General features: G+C 38.9%; 1 protein-coding gene across 4 annotated transcripts; it reads right to left on the minus strand.

Moving 5' to 3' along the window:
* Positions 1-791: 791 nt before the first annotated feature.
* Positions 792-15,969, minus strand: LOC106639829 (unconventional myosin-IXb). Of its 4 annotated transcripts, none has more exons than XM_089593645.1 (17): positions 15,269-15,969; positions 12,908-13,599; positions 12,401-12,707; positions 11,701-12,318; positions 10,859-11,157; positions 10,530-10,789; positions 10,152-10,459; positions 9,737-10,074; positions 9,589-9,649; positions 8,082-8,516; positions 5,384-6,244; positions 5,179-5,265; positions 3,559-5,107; positions 2,736-3,471; positions 2,231-2,651; positions 1,544-2,142; positions 792-1,460 (listed from the first exon to the last, which is right to left on the minus strand). In XM_089593645.1, the coding sequence occupies exons 3-17, from the start codon at positions 12,694-12,696 to the stop codon at positions 1,363-1,365; spliced, it is 6,966 nt and encodes a 2,321-aa protein (XP_089449771.1). In that variant the 5' UTR covers positions 12,697-12,707; positions 12,908-13,599; positions 15,269-15,969; the 3' UTR covers positions 792-1,362. The 4 variants fall into 4 exon arrangements, with proteins under 4 accessions (XP_089449771.1, XP_023244943.2, XP_089449774.1 ...); XM_023389175.2 differs by lacking the exon at positions 8,082-8,516 and adding an exon at positions 9,194-9,241; XM_089593648.1 differs by lacking the exon at positions 15,269-15,969 and adding an exon at positions 13,873-13,957.
* Between the last annotated feature and the right edge of the window lie 1,957 nt (positions 15,970-17,926).

A 17,926-nucleotide genomic window follows, 5' to 3' on the forward strand; every position in this document is an offset into this window, starting at 1 on the left:
CCAAGGTAGAATTACTTAAAATTACTTTTTATTTGTAATGATCATGTACTATTAACTACAATAATAAATTATTTAAAACCAATAATATATGTGTAAAAAAAGTAAAAAATACAAGCTTCAATTGACAACAATTATTTTAAATATTTGTTACTGACTAAAAAAATAATTAATAACGTCGAAGGGATTTGTTAAAAAAAATGTAAAAGCTTGAAACTTATTCTCATTCCATTTTCTACTCAATCTTTTGATTTTTTTATTTTTTTATTTTTTTAATTTTTTATGCATGAAAGATCTGGATGTACATATATTACATATGTAATTAGAATATCGCGCTTTTTAAGTGATCTCTTCTATGTCTTAATGTGAGTTTGTACACTAAAAAAATCATATAATTTTGTGTACATAATAAATATACAAAAACATTCACGCACGAACGTAAATATTATGATTTAGTTTTTACACGGGAATCACGGAATAGGGAAGCTGAAATTGGATGAGATAGATCAAGGGTCGGAGGAGCCAATAAAGCACGCTATTAAGTAATTCACGTGTCTATATACGATTGCTTTGTAACTCAGATTGATTCTTATTATCAACGAGAGATGAAGTAGTAGAAACTTGGTAACGTCGTTCGCTAAAAATTCGCAACAATATAATAGTAACAGATTATGTACAAGCTAAGATATTTTGGTTTATCGTTCACCTCTTTGTAAACCGTCTTTTTCAATGTAAGTTTATATAGTCTCTTTGTCGCTGTAAGTCACTTTTTCTCATGCACTTGAAATTATAACTTTCTTTTTTTTTTTTTTTTTTTTTTTTTTAAATGAAGAAAGGGTTATCTAAAGGTTTTGATCTTTTCTCGCTCCACCACTTCGACAGCAGTCGCCATAAGGGCAACACACTTGATTTCTTTTAATTTTACACTTTTTCCACATGAGAGTCATAAATTTTTTTTTAAATGCGGCTCATTTATGATTTTACGATTGAGATAAAGAAAACACATAAGCAAAGCAATACACACCATAGAAAAGTTATCTTCTTTTGAAAGTCGGCATAACGTTCTCACTGATGTGCGAACAGCAGTCTTAGATAAGGAATGCATTCTCAGACGATTGGACTTGAAACAAAATCATACGCTCCAATGTACAGATATACATGTATTCTCCTTTTTTTTTTTGCAGCACATTCAATAATCAAAAGATGAAGATGCGCTAACCAAGTTTACTAGTTATTTAACGATGGACGCTATATTCCAGTAGAAGATTGACATAGTGCTTGTTTGCTTAAGTCGTATAGCCATTTAATCAACGAATGAACTTTTAATCAACGAGAGGACGATGTCTTGTGCATTTTCATCATTGATCACACCATCACCATGTCTTCGTCAACATTGATAATTGTGGGGAAGCTGCTGTCTGCTGAACTCTGCCTTTGAACATTTTTTTTTCTGACATGTCCATCTGTGGCAAAACAGTTAATTATTAATCAACTATCTACTGAATTTTCTTGAAATATAAAAATTATTGATAACGTGAAAACTTACCAGCTGACGGTAAAAGATCATCCAGCGATCCATCGTCAAGATCAGTCGCCGAGAGCAACAGATCATCGTCGGAAGAGGCCCTCGTGAGACTCGGCAGCGTCGATGTGAGCAGAGCCTTTTCTTTTTGTATCTCCTGAATGTGCCCCACGAGCGCCTCTTCTTCATCCTCACGATCCCTCTCTACAGAATTCGAAACAGAACTATTCGAGCCTCTACTAGCAACGATGCTCGATAATGTTGAGCTCAACTCTTGTGAACTGAAAATCTTTGAAGATCTGAGACTCGATAATCGATGCGTCGCCGAGTGGCAGGCCGAATCGAGATCGTTGATGTCAGCGAGAGTCGTCTTCACGATGCGTAGCTTCTCCTGGACTATCGTTTCCACGCACTTGGTCTGCCGACCCACGTCTTGCAAAGAGTCTTGGGCTGGCAGAGTTCGATTTGTGCGCAGAATGCACGGCGCGAAAACTATGGCAAGGGCCGACGGTGACATACGGTTGTCGACCTCGTGTAGAGCTACTCGCGCCAAGTGTACTATCAGCCTTTCCATTAGATCAAAATTTGGCTTTGGCAGTTTTTTCAGGATAGCAAAGAGTGTACTGTAAACAAAATATAAAAAAAAAAAAAAAAAAACTAAAGAATGCAACAGTTTCTTACAAACTATTATAAATTAACCAAACCCCTCACCTTATCCGATCCTGAGGTTCAGTCAAACTAGCAGCATGTAAGAAATCTTCGTAATATTCAAAGGTAAGCAGGGGCTCGGGCATGTCTCTAAAAAAGCTCTTGAGTACGGCCGCTAGAACATGCACCTGGTAATTTTTAAAGTCCACCTTCTCAAGGTCTCCTTCGTCCATCTTAGCCTTAAGTTCTTTCACTTTCGAGCTAACGCCACTCTTGCGATAGATGCCTTCGGTGTACATGCCGTGCATCTCGATTGTCGTGATTAATCTGTCAACTACTAGAGGAACCTTACCGTCACCAAAGTCAAGTTTGTGAAGTGGAACACCAAAAATTTTTCGCGGGTTCATGTCGAGTGGCAGACCATCCTTGCCACACTCTGGTGTCGCTTTTGTATAACACTTTTTGTGACATGTAAGCTTGCAATCTAAAAAACAAAAATTTATCAAATTAATATGTATATCTATTTTTAATGAAAGATAAGTGTAAAAATCCACGACATAGGACTCACTTTGACAGATGAGGCCACGCTCGATAGGCCACATGAAAAATGACGTGCAAACCTCGCAAGCAGTCGGTATGTTTATAATCGTCAACTGGAACACATGACTACCATGCCTAATCGGCTCTTCCTGCTTCCTCTTCTCCTTTTTTTCTTTTTTTCTTTTGCTTTTGCTCTGCTTTTCAACAGTTTCATTCTTAGCTGTCTGCATGAATTCATTCATAAACCCTCTGAATGCATTCACACCCATTGTCAATGGGAAATCTTCTTTCAGATTCTCCTGCTTGCACACGGTCTCCATCACACTTAGAAAATTCGCTATCAAATCCGTATACTTGATGTTACCCTCCATGCCTTGTTGGATTGCCACGCTGTACGTCATCACGAGATCGTCCTTGAATTGTTTGAGCGCCTGTTTAAACACCCGGTCGACCTCGTTCAGTGGTTTTTTGGTGTCTTTTTTGTCTTCCATCCCGTAGATCTTTCTCGCGATAAAATCCTGCATAAGTGCCAACTCCTTAGCGTCCGAAATAATCATGTCTGTGCTGTCTGAGAAAGCAGACGTTCCAGTAAGACTGAATTTCGAAGTGACTGCGTGTTTAACGTGATCGTATGGTGTTCGCAGCTGTTTCCTTTTGTTTCTGCGATTCGGTATGTTGGCTGTTATGCAGGGCATTTTCAAAACACCACCGTTCTGGATGCATTTAGTGTGGAAGAGTTGCTTACAGTCTATACACTTGTAGCCCTGTATTAAGAATTTTTTTTTTTTTAACATCGAATGACCAATAAAAGCCACAAAAAAAGAAATAAACGAGATTAAAAAATACTTTACCTGAGTAACAAACGCATCCATCTTTTCGCGGCAACAAACGCACACGTCGTCCTTGGAGAACCTCGGTATTTTTCTGAACTGGTGTCCTGCCAGACAAACCAAGTTACCCTTCCACTCGACCAAATTCATACCAGGTGCAATGGTATTGGGACTAGTCTTAACGTGAGGCTTATCGTCGCTCAGGCCCGATATGTTTGTGGCCGGGTCCGAGTTGCGACGCCGCAGCTCTATATTTGTAATAGCATTAGACCGTGTGCGTTTGGCTAACGGATTCAACTGCATTTCTTTCTTGTTCACGGGCCAGTCGGTGACAGTGCGCGAGACCGCCTCGTGCTTCGCCTCCTCCTTGTGTGACCAAGCGTTTGTCTTGACGAGGTCGCTTTCCTTAATTGTGCTCAAGAGAACGTTACGAGCTTCGTTAGTCGCCTCGCTCACGGACTCACCCATGGAACGACACTGAAGCTCCCGAGGCGGCCTGTTGCGCCGAACGCTCCTAACTGGAACATCAGGCTCGTTTTTCTCCTTTTGTGGCCCCAACACCTTAGCAGCTGTCTTCAAGTTCGCTATGTTATCACCTAGACCCACGTCACCCTCGGAATTTTGTCTCATCAGATACGCATACTCTTTCGCCTCTTTGCCGTAGACCGGAGCCCACTTAATGGACGTTGGCGTTATCGCGGGGTCCTCGTTGTCACTGAGTTTCCTGTGCCTCAGCGGGTTCTCAAGCTTGAGCGTCGCGGACATGGCTGGCTTGTTCAGTCGCTCCAGTCTGTTCGACCGTTCTTGCTCGAGCATGCTTTCACTGAGGTTCCTGGGCTGCGTGACATTGGGCGAGCGCGTGATTGTCGGCTTCTGCGGCACTTGAGGCGTTCCTCCGTACTCGACGCTGCTACTGTACTCTGGCCTCTTGTGCCACACGTCCGACGAGTTTGGCGCGTGAGTGAGATTAGCGTTGGTCGGATGATGGTGGTGATGATGGTACTTGAGATCGCGTGGAGTGGAAAACGATGGCAAACTGGCATTGAAAACGGGTGGCGCGCTATGAACTGCGCTCGGTGTCTCCGCATCAGTTTCGCCATCACTGAAGCCGGCGGACGTGCTGCTGCTGCCGGTATGCCTGGTCGTCGACAACGACTGTCGACTCGTTGTCGAGCTGGGCGTGTGAACGCTCGCCTGTTGCTCGAGTATGCTCGTAGTTGAAACACCGCTGCGTCGTACTCGCGCGTTCGGTACTGGTTTTGTCGCCAAAGTCGTCGCATTGTTCTCGCCGTGTGAGTGGTGAGACTCCGACGATTCTACCGACACCTGGGATTCATAACTCTGCAGGCTGGCTAGACTGTCGAGGCTACCCTTGCGCGGTTGGTGATGGTGTTCAATGCTCCCACTGCTCGTGTTGTTACTCTCGGAGTACGGATAGGAATCGGAGCTGTTGAGGATCTTGGGTGAGGTGTCGTTCGAGGTACGTCGGTAAACGGTAACTTTACGCTTCGAGACCTTTGAGATATTCGGATCGACGATTGGATCGTGATGGCTACTGTTGTCATTTGTCCTACGAACAATATTGAAGATTTGAGCAACTTTTACAGAAAACCATTCGACATTATTTCATCAATGACTTACCTCATTGGAGAGATACGGTTCGCAGGCTCCGGTCGATGCAGGGTCAAATTACTTTCAGCAAGAGGATTCGAATCGTGAATATACGACCTATAACGATAGTCGCACGAGCGATAATGACAATAAATAACGTTGAAAAAAAAAAAAAAAAAAAAAATTTTCTTCTTCTTCAACTATTATAACAGAAAGAAAGGAAGAAAGAACTTACTCTCGTCGTTCCTTGATTTTCAGCTCCCGTTTCTTCCTCCTCCGCTCGGGCAGCGTCTTCCTCACGTTGTAGCCCCTAACGCAGGCCTGGAACTTCACAATGCACTTTCTAAAGTTACTGAACCACTTTTGCTGCCTGTACGCCTTCCAGGTTGCCTGTATGTGCGTGGCCGCCTTGATCCTCGTCCTGAGGGCTTTGGCGAGCCTCTGCGCGGTGACCATCCTCCAGAACGACTGTATGAGCACAACCGCATTCTTGAGTTTGAGGAAACGCCTGCGCTCGAGGCAAACCCTGAACCACTTTTGTATCGTCGTGATGCTTGTGATGATCTGCTGGTGGAGCTCGATCTCGAGCTTGATCTTCTCGGACTCGCGCAGAAAGACCTTGGTCGTGCCGAGCTGGTAGTTATCGCGGTTGAGGTTGAGGGTGAGCAGGAAGTCTCGGACGTCGGCGCGCGTGCTAAGCAGACCCTTGGGCAGGAGCATGCGGTACAGCTGGATGAATTCCTCGTAGGTGAGACGCACGTTGAAGCCGGCCTGCCGGATGCGCACGGTCTCGAGCATGCCGGTGTAGCGCAGTTGGCGTTGCACCGTCTCCTCGTCGAATTCGTTGGGCACCTTGTTGGCGTTGCTCTTGATGCACCTGATGAAGAACGGATTCGCCTGGTTCAGGGTGTCCATCAGACTGTGCAGACTCTGTTGGAACTGCGCCGACACCGTCATGGGTTGCTTGCGGGCCTTGCCTGGACCACCGCCGCCTCCGGTTCCGTAGCTCTGCGTCCTACCGACCAGAGTTTTGACGGTCTGCAGGTTCTTCAGGCCTTTTTTGCCTCGCTCGCGTGGCCGAAAAGACTTGTTCTTCCTGTGTGCGCGTGTGAACAGAAAAAAAAGGCATTCGCGTGCGCTACAGTCAATGGGTTTATGGATTCGAACACTATTTTTTTATATTATAATACCAGCCTTCGGTTGCAGTCGAAGGTGTCTTGTGATTGAGGAGAGATCGTCCTTTTGGACTGTCGGTTACACAGTTGAAAAGTAATATATTCATACACAACGGGGACGTGAATTGAAAATATAAAATTGAGCTATGGAAATCGCGACTTTTTTTTTTTTTTTTTTTTTTTTTGTTGCAAAAGTCAAATATTTTCAATTCACGTGGCCCAAAAACGTTAAAGAAAATATGTACAGATAGAAAATATTTCCGTGATGATAATTGTGTGCCAAGTGAAATGTAAAGTGTCTAATTTTACCAAACGATCAAAGTCAATCCGATGTGCAAGAAAATTATCGAAAATGTGAAACAATACAGAGTGGAGTTTTCAACTGTGTTGGTACGTTCTAATGATTTTAAAACAATCCTAGAAAAATAATTACAAAAAATATTATGCATAAGATTGGAAAAAACTAAAGTTTTTCCCAGTAAATGCTAAATGAAACTTCTAGCCTAACGATTAAAATATCAATAGCCATCACTGTTTGTCTCGATACGATCTAAATCTAATCAAGAAATAATAAAAGTAAAAATTCTTGGTGGCTTTAATTTCGTTTTTTAGTACAGAACCATGCATCAAACGTGTCTTGAGCAAGTGACTGACTCATCAAGCGAATCGATTCACGGAAACGTGATGAAGTTTCTTGGAGTCGATTTGCTGGATGGACGGAACGGTAATTTTCATGCACGATACGTATCTCTTTGTTTCATCAAACTACGAGAAACCAGCTATTGCGCAAATGGAAATTCTCGTAGGATGAAACAAATACTCGTTGCGAATTAAGTTTTGGTAAAAAATGAATGTATGATGTATCCTCGAGTGAAGATCGATCAATGATAATGAATCAGTGATGATGAGAACAGTTACTAATTGTTATTTACAACAATTATTGTGCGGACTGTAATTATAAATACGGGGCCCATTGAAAAAATGTGTTGTTTTTTTTTTTTTTTACTTGTAACGGTGCAAACTACTTTGTGTATGTTAATCTACTTATTTCACTTGAACCAGAGATGGAAAAGTCCAAGACAACGCATTTACAAGAGCGCCTACGTGTACTGTTCCATTCCTGCTACAGAGCCTATGATTCGTTAACACGCAGTGCCTATATTAATCTTCTACGAGTTCCATAAAACCTAACGGTACTTTTGATAAATGCAAATTCAAGAGTTACAAATAATAGCACGCAACTCTGCCCTTCACCCTTTTAATGTAAAACCCAGGCTAAATCCACACCCTCGATAATGAGGTTTTTTTTTCTTCAATTGTGCGATGATTATTCCGAAAGCTCCGTTTTTAATTTTTCAACAAACCTGCCGAACGTGTGTGCGAGTGCGCGTAGCTTATATCATGTGGATGCACGTATCTTGTACTCTCTAATGCAAAACTCTGCTTTTACAGTAAGAAGAAAAGTCTATAAGCACCTAAACGCTACAATTGAATATGTTTATCGTAGGCTTTTTTCACTTTGAATAGTGTAACGGTCAGAAAATATAGTCAATATTCGTTGCATCGAAACGATTTTTCATTTTATTTCAACCAACGTAAGATAAGCACATCCAAAAAAATGCCATCCAATCGTAGTTATTGATAAGTCTAGTTATATGAATGAAAATAATGATGGTAAAATTTTTGAAAAAAAAAAAAAAAGGCAAATAACGCGTGCGATCGGAAGGGGGAGCGCAATCGGCAATCGGCATTACATACATGACAATCTGATTGGCGCGCTCCATGACGCTTGCCTCGTCTTTCAGCATCAGCATAGCTCTCGACGAGTCGAGCTTTATGTCTCGACCCGGCCTATTTCTCGGATAACTGGGCTCGTGTTCCCGACCAGCGCCACCGGCCGGCTGGTACTGCTGCCTCGGACATTTGCCCAACACGGCCCCGCCACCGCTCGCTTGATTAACATTTCGGAACTGCGGCCACGACACCCTATTGTTGTTATTGTTGTTGTTGTTGTTGTTGTTGTTGTGATGGTGGTGATGGTAATGGTGATGATGATGGTGGTGGTGATGATTGTTGTTATTAAGGCTGTCACTGTTAAGTGTAAGGGTAGCGCAGTTCGGGGCTACGGTAGCCTGGCTTGTGCTGCGCTGCTGCTGCCTCTGATAGCCCGCGCGGCTCTGTTGTTTATGGGAACTGGAAAGAAACGATGCTCTCATGCTTTAGACGAGCGCCGAGTTCATCTCATTTTTTTTCCGTATATAGGTACGCACTACAGTCGCTTCACACACACATAGTATTTTCCAAAGTAATACTTTCATACAGTACTTGGTTACATAATGTCGTTTTTTAGCTATTGCATTAATAATCAAGTGTTCGTACATCCTGTGGAAGATATCGCATATCAGCGTGACAATAATGACGACGGTAATGACAATTGATCGAGTGTGGTCATCGTTTTGGATGATCAACTTTTTTTTCTAGCGAGATGAGCAAACCGCGTACAATATAATGCCATTGAGTGAATATATGCAATGATTTTATGAACAATAGGCTTGTGATATCGTAAGATGTATCTAGTTTTTGATTAGCTACATTCTAATTTCATACAACACGTAACAGAATGATGAAATAAAAAATCTAAAATAAAAAATAAAAAAATTTAATTTAAATTGTAACGGTATCTAACTTTAAAAAACATTTACCAACAAAGGAATGACGATTTACATTCAAGTGAAAATTAAAAATGATACTTTATCGTACGTTGAATGATGAGAGATTAAAAAATTTTTTAAAAATAATACAAAAAAATAAAATTAAAAAAAAGTTCCTTCAAACAGTATACACAAACAGTGGATCAAAGGACCACTTACGCAATCCTGTTTACAGTTAGATTCACCGCAGATAACGTCACAAGATGGCTACAGGGACAGAAGACATTTTGGACAATTATAGTGTCATCACCTTTTTGTCTTTGATTTATGAATGCCAAGTATTCCACTACGTTATACATTTTTTTGACTACTAAGATTTTTTTATTATTAGTCGAGGGACATTTTTTCTAATGCAATGAATTATTAATGCACACAAACAAGATTAGTAATTATTTCAATGTTCAGTTGCAAGTAATGGCTTAATTAAAGAGATTGGTAATACTGATAAACATATAGAAATTTAGGGATGGGTTACCAACTTTTATTTCCAAGACATTTTAATTTTTATTACTGCAGTGGTATAACTATATGCGATAAGAAATTGAAACACTTACCTGATTACATTCTCGTTCGGAGTTCTGTATCTGTTCTGCACAGACACTTTATTTCCATCAGCTGTAAAAAAGTTTTTGTAATTGTAATTTCACTTAAACAAGTCTCGTTAAACATTAATCAAATTAAAAAATATGTATATGTGTATACCTCGCCCGTGCCTATGTGCTCTTCCAGCTTCTTGAAAAGCAAAGTGAGCTCGAAAGAAAGCTCGAAGTATAGCCCATCGAAAAACGGCTACGGGGTCGGCACCAACCAGTTCGCGTACAAAGGCTAACGAGGAATTTTTTAGAACTCCAACGACACCATCTGGCCTCATCAGATCCAGATTTTTCTCCCTCATGTTAGCAGCTTGATACTTTACTGCCCCGGCGTAATGCCGGACGACAAATGTGCCCTCTCTTCGTTGTGGTGCTTCGTAAAACGGATTATCTTTGTGAACTGAATTGAACTTTTGGAGAAGTGTTTCGTTAGTGGCACCAGGAAAACTGTAAAATAAAAATAAAACGTCGCTCACGTACAAACATAACGTAGTTATTGAAAAAAGTCTCCGTCATATACTTACTTGCACTGATCATCTAATAAACAAAGTAAACCATTTGGTTTGCCTTCAATGAGATTCAAGCAGCCAGAATTGTCGCTGTAACCGATATCTGTCCACCTGATTTCTTGTTTCCTGTATTCTCGTTGTTCATATTGAAAGACATGTTGATTAAAGTAATGTTGTAACTGCTCGTTGGCGTAATTAATACAAAGTTGCTCAAAGCTGTTGCACGTTTTGAAGTCTTCAAAACCAAAAATATCTAACACACCTATACTATTCCCTTGATGTTCTCTTAAAGTATCTTTTTTGGATAGAAGAGCGTGATTGACCTTTACAAAAAAGTTTACCATTGATTTTGGTTTACATTTGTTGAGGCATAAAATCTTTTTAAATACCCACTTGCAAAACTATCCAATCAAATAAAGCACCATATAAACACTTGGCCATGGCATCCCTAGCAGCAACAGCTTCCGGGAGCCTGTAATTAATGACCAAAGTCTCTCCAGACGCTCTCGCACGTTTGGCCGTGAGAGCTGACAGAAGAGTTTCTTGTTTTACCCTTAAGAGTTCAGATATTAGCGCAACTACATCTGGATTTTTTACACACACTGCTTCGTCGTGGTGGTGATAAAATTTTCTTGGCTGGAATTCAACATTTCCTGCGAAATAAATAAGTATGTACTATTGCAATTATTCAAATTTATAATTATAGTCATTCATCAACTAACCGAGTAACAAAACAGCCGACAGAACGGCAAATAGTCGCCTTTGCTTTTCAGGTGTGAACCCAACCATTTCCATCGATTGCTTCAATCTTGAAAACTCGTATCGCTCGTCGACGTTTTCCAAACCGTAGCAACCGCTTTTATTTAAATAATTATACCACTCGCAGTTGCGAAGGTGAAGGACCTGCCTCTCCTGCTCGTTTGCCCCGGCCAGCAGATAATAAAAGACGTGATAGTTTCGTTCGTTCCTCCCTTGCGAAACAATTCGTGATTTTTCGAGAAGGTACTTTTGTACCACAGCTCTGTAATGACCCATTAAAGCGATATATTAAAATGATTGGCACTAAAATTTAAATTGAAAACCAAAATACTATTCAACGCATTTTTTTCAATAATAAATAAAAAATTTTCACATGAACTGACGAAGATCAACAGGGAAACGTGCAGGGGGAAAGACATTAATAAAAAACAAAAATAATAAGTGAATATTAGAACCTGTTTGGGACCAGAAGCCTTTACACAAAGATGGTTAAAGGCAAATTGCTATATTGATAGAGGAAAAAAGGAAACGATAATCAAAATAAAACTTGCTTGGAAACAGAAAACGTTGCTTAGAAATAAGTTTTGAGACAGTAAAGACCAAATACGAAGTGCTCAAGGCTATTGACTCACTGTATCGTATGTCTTTAAAAGGTAGTCACATGACTTTATTTAGCTTCTTTAATTGAAAAGCAAATTAAATAAAGAATCAATGTACTCGATACTTAAACCGAAAAATTCGCTCACAACAGAAAATAGTTATAAAACGTTAAACTTGAATGAAAAGTAAAAATCAAATCTCTCACCCATGAACCATTCCATTCTCCTTGTAATTCACTTGAATGAACTTTCCGAATCGACTGCTGTTGTTATTATGCGCAGTTTTTGCATTACCAAACGCTTCAAGTACCGGCCCAGCGCTCAAAATCGTCTGTTCTACACCACTTCCATGCGAGCCCTTTTGACTGAGAGCAGTCAGGTGGTGCAACAAAAAATTTGTGGACTCCGTCTTTCCCGAGCCACTCTCACCACTAATAACAATACACTGGTTCTTCTTTTCCTTGAGCATGCAGTGGTAAGCAGCATCGGCTATCGCGAATATGTGAGGCGGTATATCTGAACCAAATCTACGATTCTGGTATAGCTTCACGTATTTTGGATTATAAATCGGATAAAATTTGAAGGGGTTGAGCGCTATAAGAATGCTGCCAACATAAGTATAGATGTTGCCAGCGAGAAAACGAGCTCGTAGATTGTCCAAAAGAGTTTGTTCGTTGAGGTCAGGCAGTTGGCAGAGGTCCGGATACTCTTTGTCGCGTGGCTGGTACAGAAAACGGTTAAAATAGTCCTTGAGCAGCTGTGGATCCATTGGAAATCTGCTGTCGGACCATAGATAATCTGGCTGTTTTTTCCTGAGATAAAATCTGCAAACACAAATTAACGCTTGCATAACAAACTTCCCTCATTGTGATTTACAGTTACTTAATATAATACAAACTATCTTACTTGTAATACTCTTGCTGAGAATTGTTCTTCTTTGGCCAGAGCAACATAAGTGCAACGGGACACTCTGTTGGCCCAAGCCTACGCTCTTTACACTCCTGGCCCACAGAGTTTCCGATGACCTCTGCCAATTCGTAGCCATTGGAAAGATTACCATCGACGAGGCTGAGCCTCTCTATGATACAATCAACTATTTCAGCTGACGATGTTTGCTTTGTGGCTCGGATAGAGAGTGCCTCGTACTCGGCGCTCCATTCTCCCACGAATACTTGCACAACTCCAACGCTACTGTTGTCCATATCTATTAACCCTGGAACATATTACAAGTTATTATTTCATGATTTTTTAAGGTTAATACAAAGAGCATAGTTTTTTTTATTTACAATTTAGACAGATTAAAAAATCTATACAAATAGCAATTTACTATGAATAAAGAAAGGGTGCGTTAACTGTGAATAAATAAAGGTAATAAAGAGCACTTTGACAAATTACTTTTGATATCAAACTCACCTTGCTACCTTAGGGTTACCACATTTGACCTCTATCATCCAAGAAACATTGAGAAAATGGTTGATCATGTTTATTTTGACATTTTAAAAATACTATTTTAAAAAAAAATCTTGGTTGCTTTATGCACATGTTAATAGGAAATTTTATCAAATGAACACTCAAAAACACAAATTTCACGTATTATATGAGCTTTCCCATTAGTTTAACGAAAATTTCATAAAATTATTTGAGCAATTTCTTTGTATTATCTATTTGGGGTTTTGAATTCTTGATCTTGTAGTGTACATGTAAATCAATGTTACAACTCGATCACAAAAAATCTTGAGATTGCTTTAACAAAGACGATATTGTTGCAGTACCATTTTTCTTCAGTATTTAAAAATAAATACACACATTAAAATAGTTTTTCTCAGCTGTTAAGTGCACAGAGTACTTTGAGAAACTGAATAACATGTTTATACATGGAATATATTCAAATAGCACCACTTCCATGGACTTTTAAACTGTTATCACAACATTTACGTCAGTTGAAAACTGTGCGCGAGTATGCTTTTGTGCAGTGGCAGGCAGTTACTTGATTTTCTTACTGGACACAAAAATCTATAGTTTTCCATTAGAGTATCCTTTTCGAATCACTTGAGTATTTTGATATTGCAGAAATTACAGTTGTTTTGAAGTATTACAGATTTTGACTGGAAAAATATATAATTAAATTAATATATGCAAAAATGTTTGTTAAGTAGAAGTTTACAATAATAAAAATACTAAAAAATAAAGTTTGTCTTTAAAAATTTGGATAAATTCTTTTTACATTAAAAGCAGAGAAAAAATTAGATATAATGTAGTAAAATTTGTAAAGCAAAAGCAATCATTGGATAAAGGAAAACCTTGTCTGATATTAGTCACGCATTTGAAAAACCAATTAATCATCACAGAAATAAAGTTTACATCTATTTACAACTTACTTACAAAACTCTTAGAACAAATAAATAAATTCAATCAGCTAATTATTATTTATCATGGTGTGTTTTCTAACAATTTTTATTTAATGAAAAATACGTACAACGAGTTGACATTGTTCAATGAGTTGACATGACACTAGATTTTAGATGATAAATAACATGTTATCTGCAATGATATTCGCATATCTTATCGCAATTGATTCTTCAAAAAAATCTTACGTTACTGAAAATTATTCCACACGATTCGTGAAGTATAAAATGGGGCAATAATTGACTTTAACATTATTTTAGATTTCAGGACGATAAAAACTCTTGATCGAGAAAATAGTTTGAATATATTTGTGTTCAAAATAATGACGTTTTAATTTATCCATAGTGAGAAAACACGTTATATTAAGAAATGATTCAAGCATTACAAATAGCTATTAATTACTTTTCATTCTACAACAAACAAATACTTAGCTATATATACTATCATTACTATCATGATTGAACAAAAACTACTTTATAATTTAAATTTTAAATGAGATTCAATTTAATATTGTTATTTTTTATATTTACATAATGTGATTAATATTACTGTGTCAAGACTATTAAAAAATATGTTTGATTTACATCCATTCCTTAAGTGCTGTTTACACACCTTCTTAGATAAGTGAAATACTGTCACATATGTAGAAAGGATGTCTTTTCAGATATTTTAACCTCAATTTACCGAGATTAATTGAAAAGTAGCTTTAAGCAGCATCACAATACGTAAGAAAAAAAAAATTTGTTCTTAAATCAGTTGAACATGGTGTTAAAAAATTTAATTCAAGTAATTACTTAAATAACCCAAAAAAACTGGAACACATGCAAAATTGAATCATTATCACTGAGTATACACTGTATCGTTAATCCAATACCTTCTAACAAAATAATCCAGAATTTGCACAGTCAACTCATTTGGCACAACTCCAAACTTTTGGCAGGCGAGCAGTGATAGCGTTTAAAAACAACACCAATAATCTGCACACTAAAAAATTCGCAAGCCTGCCACCTTCATTTACGTATTCAATGAAACTTCAGTCCAAACAAAAAAAGGCCTTCATCAAACCTACACGACTCTTAATACTTTATTGCACACAGAAAAAAATATCACTATACTTCTCTCCAACTAAATACATGTCACTAAAGAACAAAAACAATAACTCAATATAATTAACTACCACCAGTAAAACTGAAAAAAAGTGTGCACCGTGTAGGGCACACACTACGAGCAAGTGAATGAAAAAAAAAGCCAGATAAAAAGCGGCTCTGAACGGAGAGAAACAAGACGTCCCCATATACAAACATACACGCATACATGCACTTGGATGAACTTCAAGCCCATAAGCGAGCACGAAAGGCGTGTGTTTACCTTGAAGAAGGGGACTCTGGACGACGTATCGTGTTCTCTCCTCTTGGCCAGTGCTCTGCCCCAGGTTTTTCTTGCTCTTTTGATACACTATTCTTGTACTCTCTCAACATTAGTGGATCCGTGACGAGAGTCGTGTCGTGCGTATGTGTCTCTCACCTCCTCCTCATCCTCCTTCTCCTCCTCTTTAGCCTCTCGTTACTCTCGTATCCAAGGCGAGGGACACATACAGAGGTAAGTATATAAAGAGACGGAGCGACGAGAGAAAGAAGGATACGGCAACGTAGACAACGGCGACGGAAGGCAGGGTCGTACGCCAGGCTGCGGATAGTTAGCTGAAGCTGACTGGTTGTCCACGTCTTCCCCTTTTCTCTTGCTTTCCTTGCTGCTGCTGCTGCTTATATTTTGTACTTAGTTTGCTAGTCTTCTCAATCTGCACTCGGACTTTGCAACATTCGCAGATTCGCAATTTCGCACTTTTGTTCAGTATGCATGTGAACACCCAAGCATATGAACAGTAACACTTTGACGACCACGGCACGGCGGCGCGGCACGACGACAACGAACTAGGTAGGTATATGGATGTACGTGTGGGACACTGTGTGTGTGTATATGCTCATATATGTAGAGAGAGAGAATGAAAGAATGAGAGGGCTGCGTGTACACCTTCGTTCTCCTCTTGCTTACTCTTTTAGTAAGGATAAGGACTATAAGGAGTTCCAAAACTTCTCTAACCCTCACCTCCTTCGAGCAGCATCATACACAGAAGTCACAGCAGCTTCAGATCCCAGGCATGCACACGCAACTGTGGCAGCAGCATCTTCTCCACGGCTGCTAGCTGGGGCACGCGTGCGCTATTCGCTATAAGCTAATAAGCTATACCTAAGTACTTACTACTTAGGTATAAACTGACCCGGAGAAAGCACGGGAGTTATTCGGAAATCAGTAGAGAGCAGATCTAAATTTATTTTTACTTTATATTAAATGTTGATGATAGGTAGTATAGGTAGTTTTGGTACAGTGGGGATACTTGTGGGTTCACTGCAATCTGTATATCTGTAAACTCTGCCGAGTGTTGTTTTTCTTTTAAAAAACCATAAGTCTAGTAGTATCTCTCTCTTCTCGCCCTTTTAGCTCTAATTTATTAATTAACTCCGGTACTTTACCACTCCCAAGTCCCAAATGTCCCAATCCTCTTAAATCACATCTGATAATTGTCTTTAGCTTATGGTGTGTCTTAATTATCGCTGTTACCTTACGTCTTACGTCTATGTAGTATGTATACTATACTACTACATTAATACCAACTAGATACCACAATGGCTATTATTATAAGTATATTTATACTTTTGGAGGTCGATTTTCGGGTAAAAAATAAATTGAGCACTTGCCGCAAATAGCACAAACAATGTCAATTTTTTATTTTCTGGAGCTGTTCACATAGACATTTTTTGCTTATTTCATTGTGAACGTTCATATTGAAAAGGGGGTTCCACTAAACTCAAACTTTACAGCCTCTGATTGTATCATTCTGGTAAAGAGAGCACGGTGTAAGATGTACGTGGAGTTACGTGTAGTAATTAAAGTAATTATTACTAAGTAATGCCATATGGTCGATTTTATTAAACCATATGAATATGTATATTTTTGGAGGTCGACTTTTGGGTGGAAAATAGATTGTAAACTTGCCTCAACCAGCACAGACCACGTCAACTTTTTATTGTCTATCTATAAAATTAGTTGCGGCTGGTTTATAATTGATTAAATGGCTCCAATATAAGAAGTAATAATTATTTGGATCAGCGCCATCTAGCGTTGCGAATTTCTGAACTAAAAAGTGGCCCTAAACTTTTCAGCCAGAGCTTTAGCGCGTAGAGCCATTCAGTCAGTTATAAACCAGCCGCAACTCATGATGAAGCTATAAAATGAAAAAACAACGATACATGTGTTTTTGGCGGCAAGTTAACAATTTATTTTCTACCAAAAGATCGACCTCCTATGTGTTTATACCTTTGAAGATAAATTTTCGAGCATAAGATAGATTGTTAACTTGCCGCCAAAAACACATATATTGTTATTTTTTTATTTTATAGCTTTGTCATGAGTTGCGGCTGGTTTATAATTGACTAAATGGCTCTAATCCTGAATGCTCTGATTGAGAATTTTAGGAGCCACTTTTGGCCAAAAAATTAAGACCGCTAGATGGCGCTGATCCAAAATAATTATTGCCACATTGCTACTTACAGTAAAGTCACTTTATTAGTTATAAACCAGCCGCAACAAATCATATAGATAGATAATAAAAAGTTAACATTTTTTGTGCTACTTGCGGCAAGTTTACAATTTATCTTTTACCTTAAAATCGACCTCCAAAACCATCAATATTCTACTTATCTTATATGGCTCATAAAATCGACAATATTTACAATATTACAATAATCTTGACCTTTTACCATTAACTCATGGAAGCGCAAATGAATCAGTCCATTAAAGAGACAACCGAAGAAAAAAGGCCTGAAAAAGAAGCAGTCACACGAAAAGTCTCATACAAGAATGGAGCATTGGATCTCACTTGATCAGAGAAGGTTGGGTTCTTTGTTTACTAGGAATGGAGCATCGGATCTCACTAATTGAAAAATACATTTATTACAGAGATGTAAA

The sequence above is a fragment of the Copidosoma floridanum genome, unplaced genomic scaffold (genome assembly GCF_036245765.1).
Source record: "Copidosoma floridanum isolate Cflo_tuat_1 unplaced genomic scaffold, Cflo_Japanese_pri ptg000001l, whole genome shotgun sequence".
Classification (NCBI taxonomy): Eukaryota; Metazoa; Arthropoda; class Insecta; order Hymenoptera; family Encyrtidae; genus Copidosoma; species Copidosoma floridanum.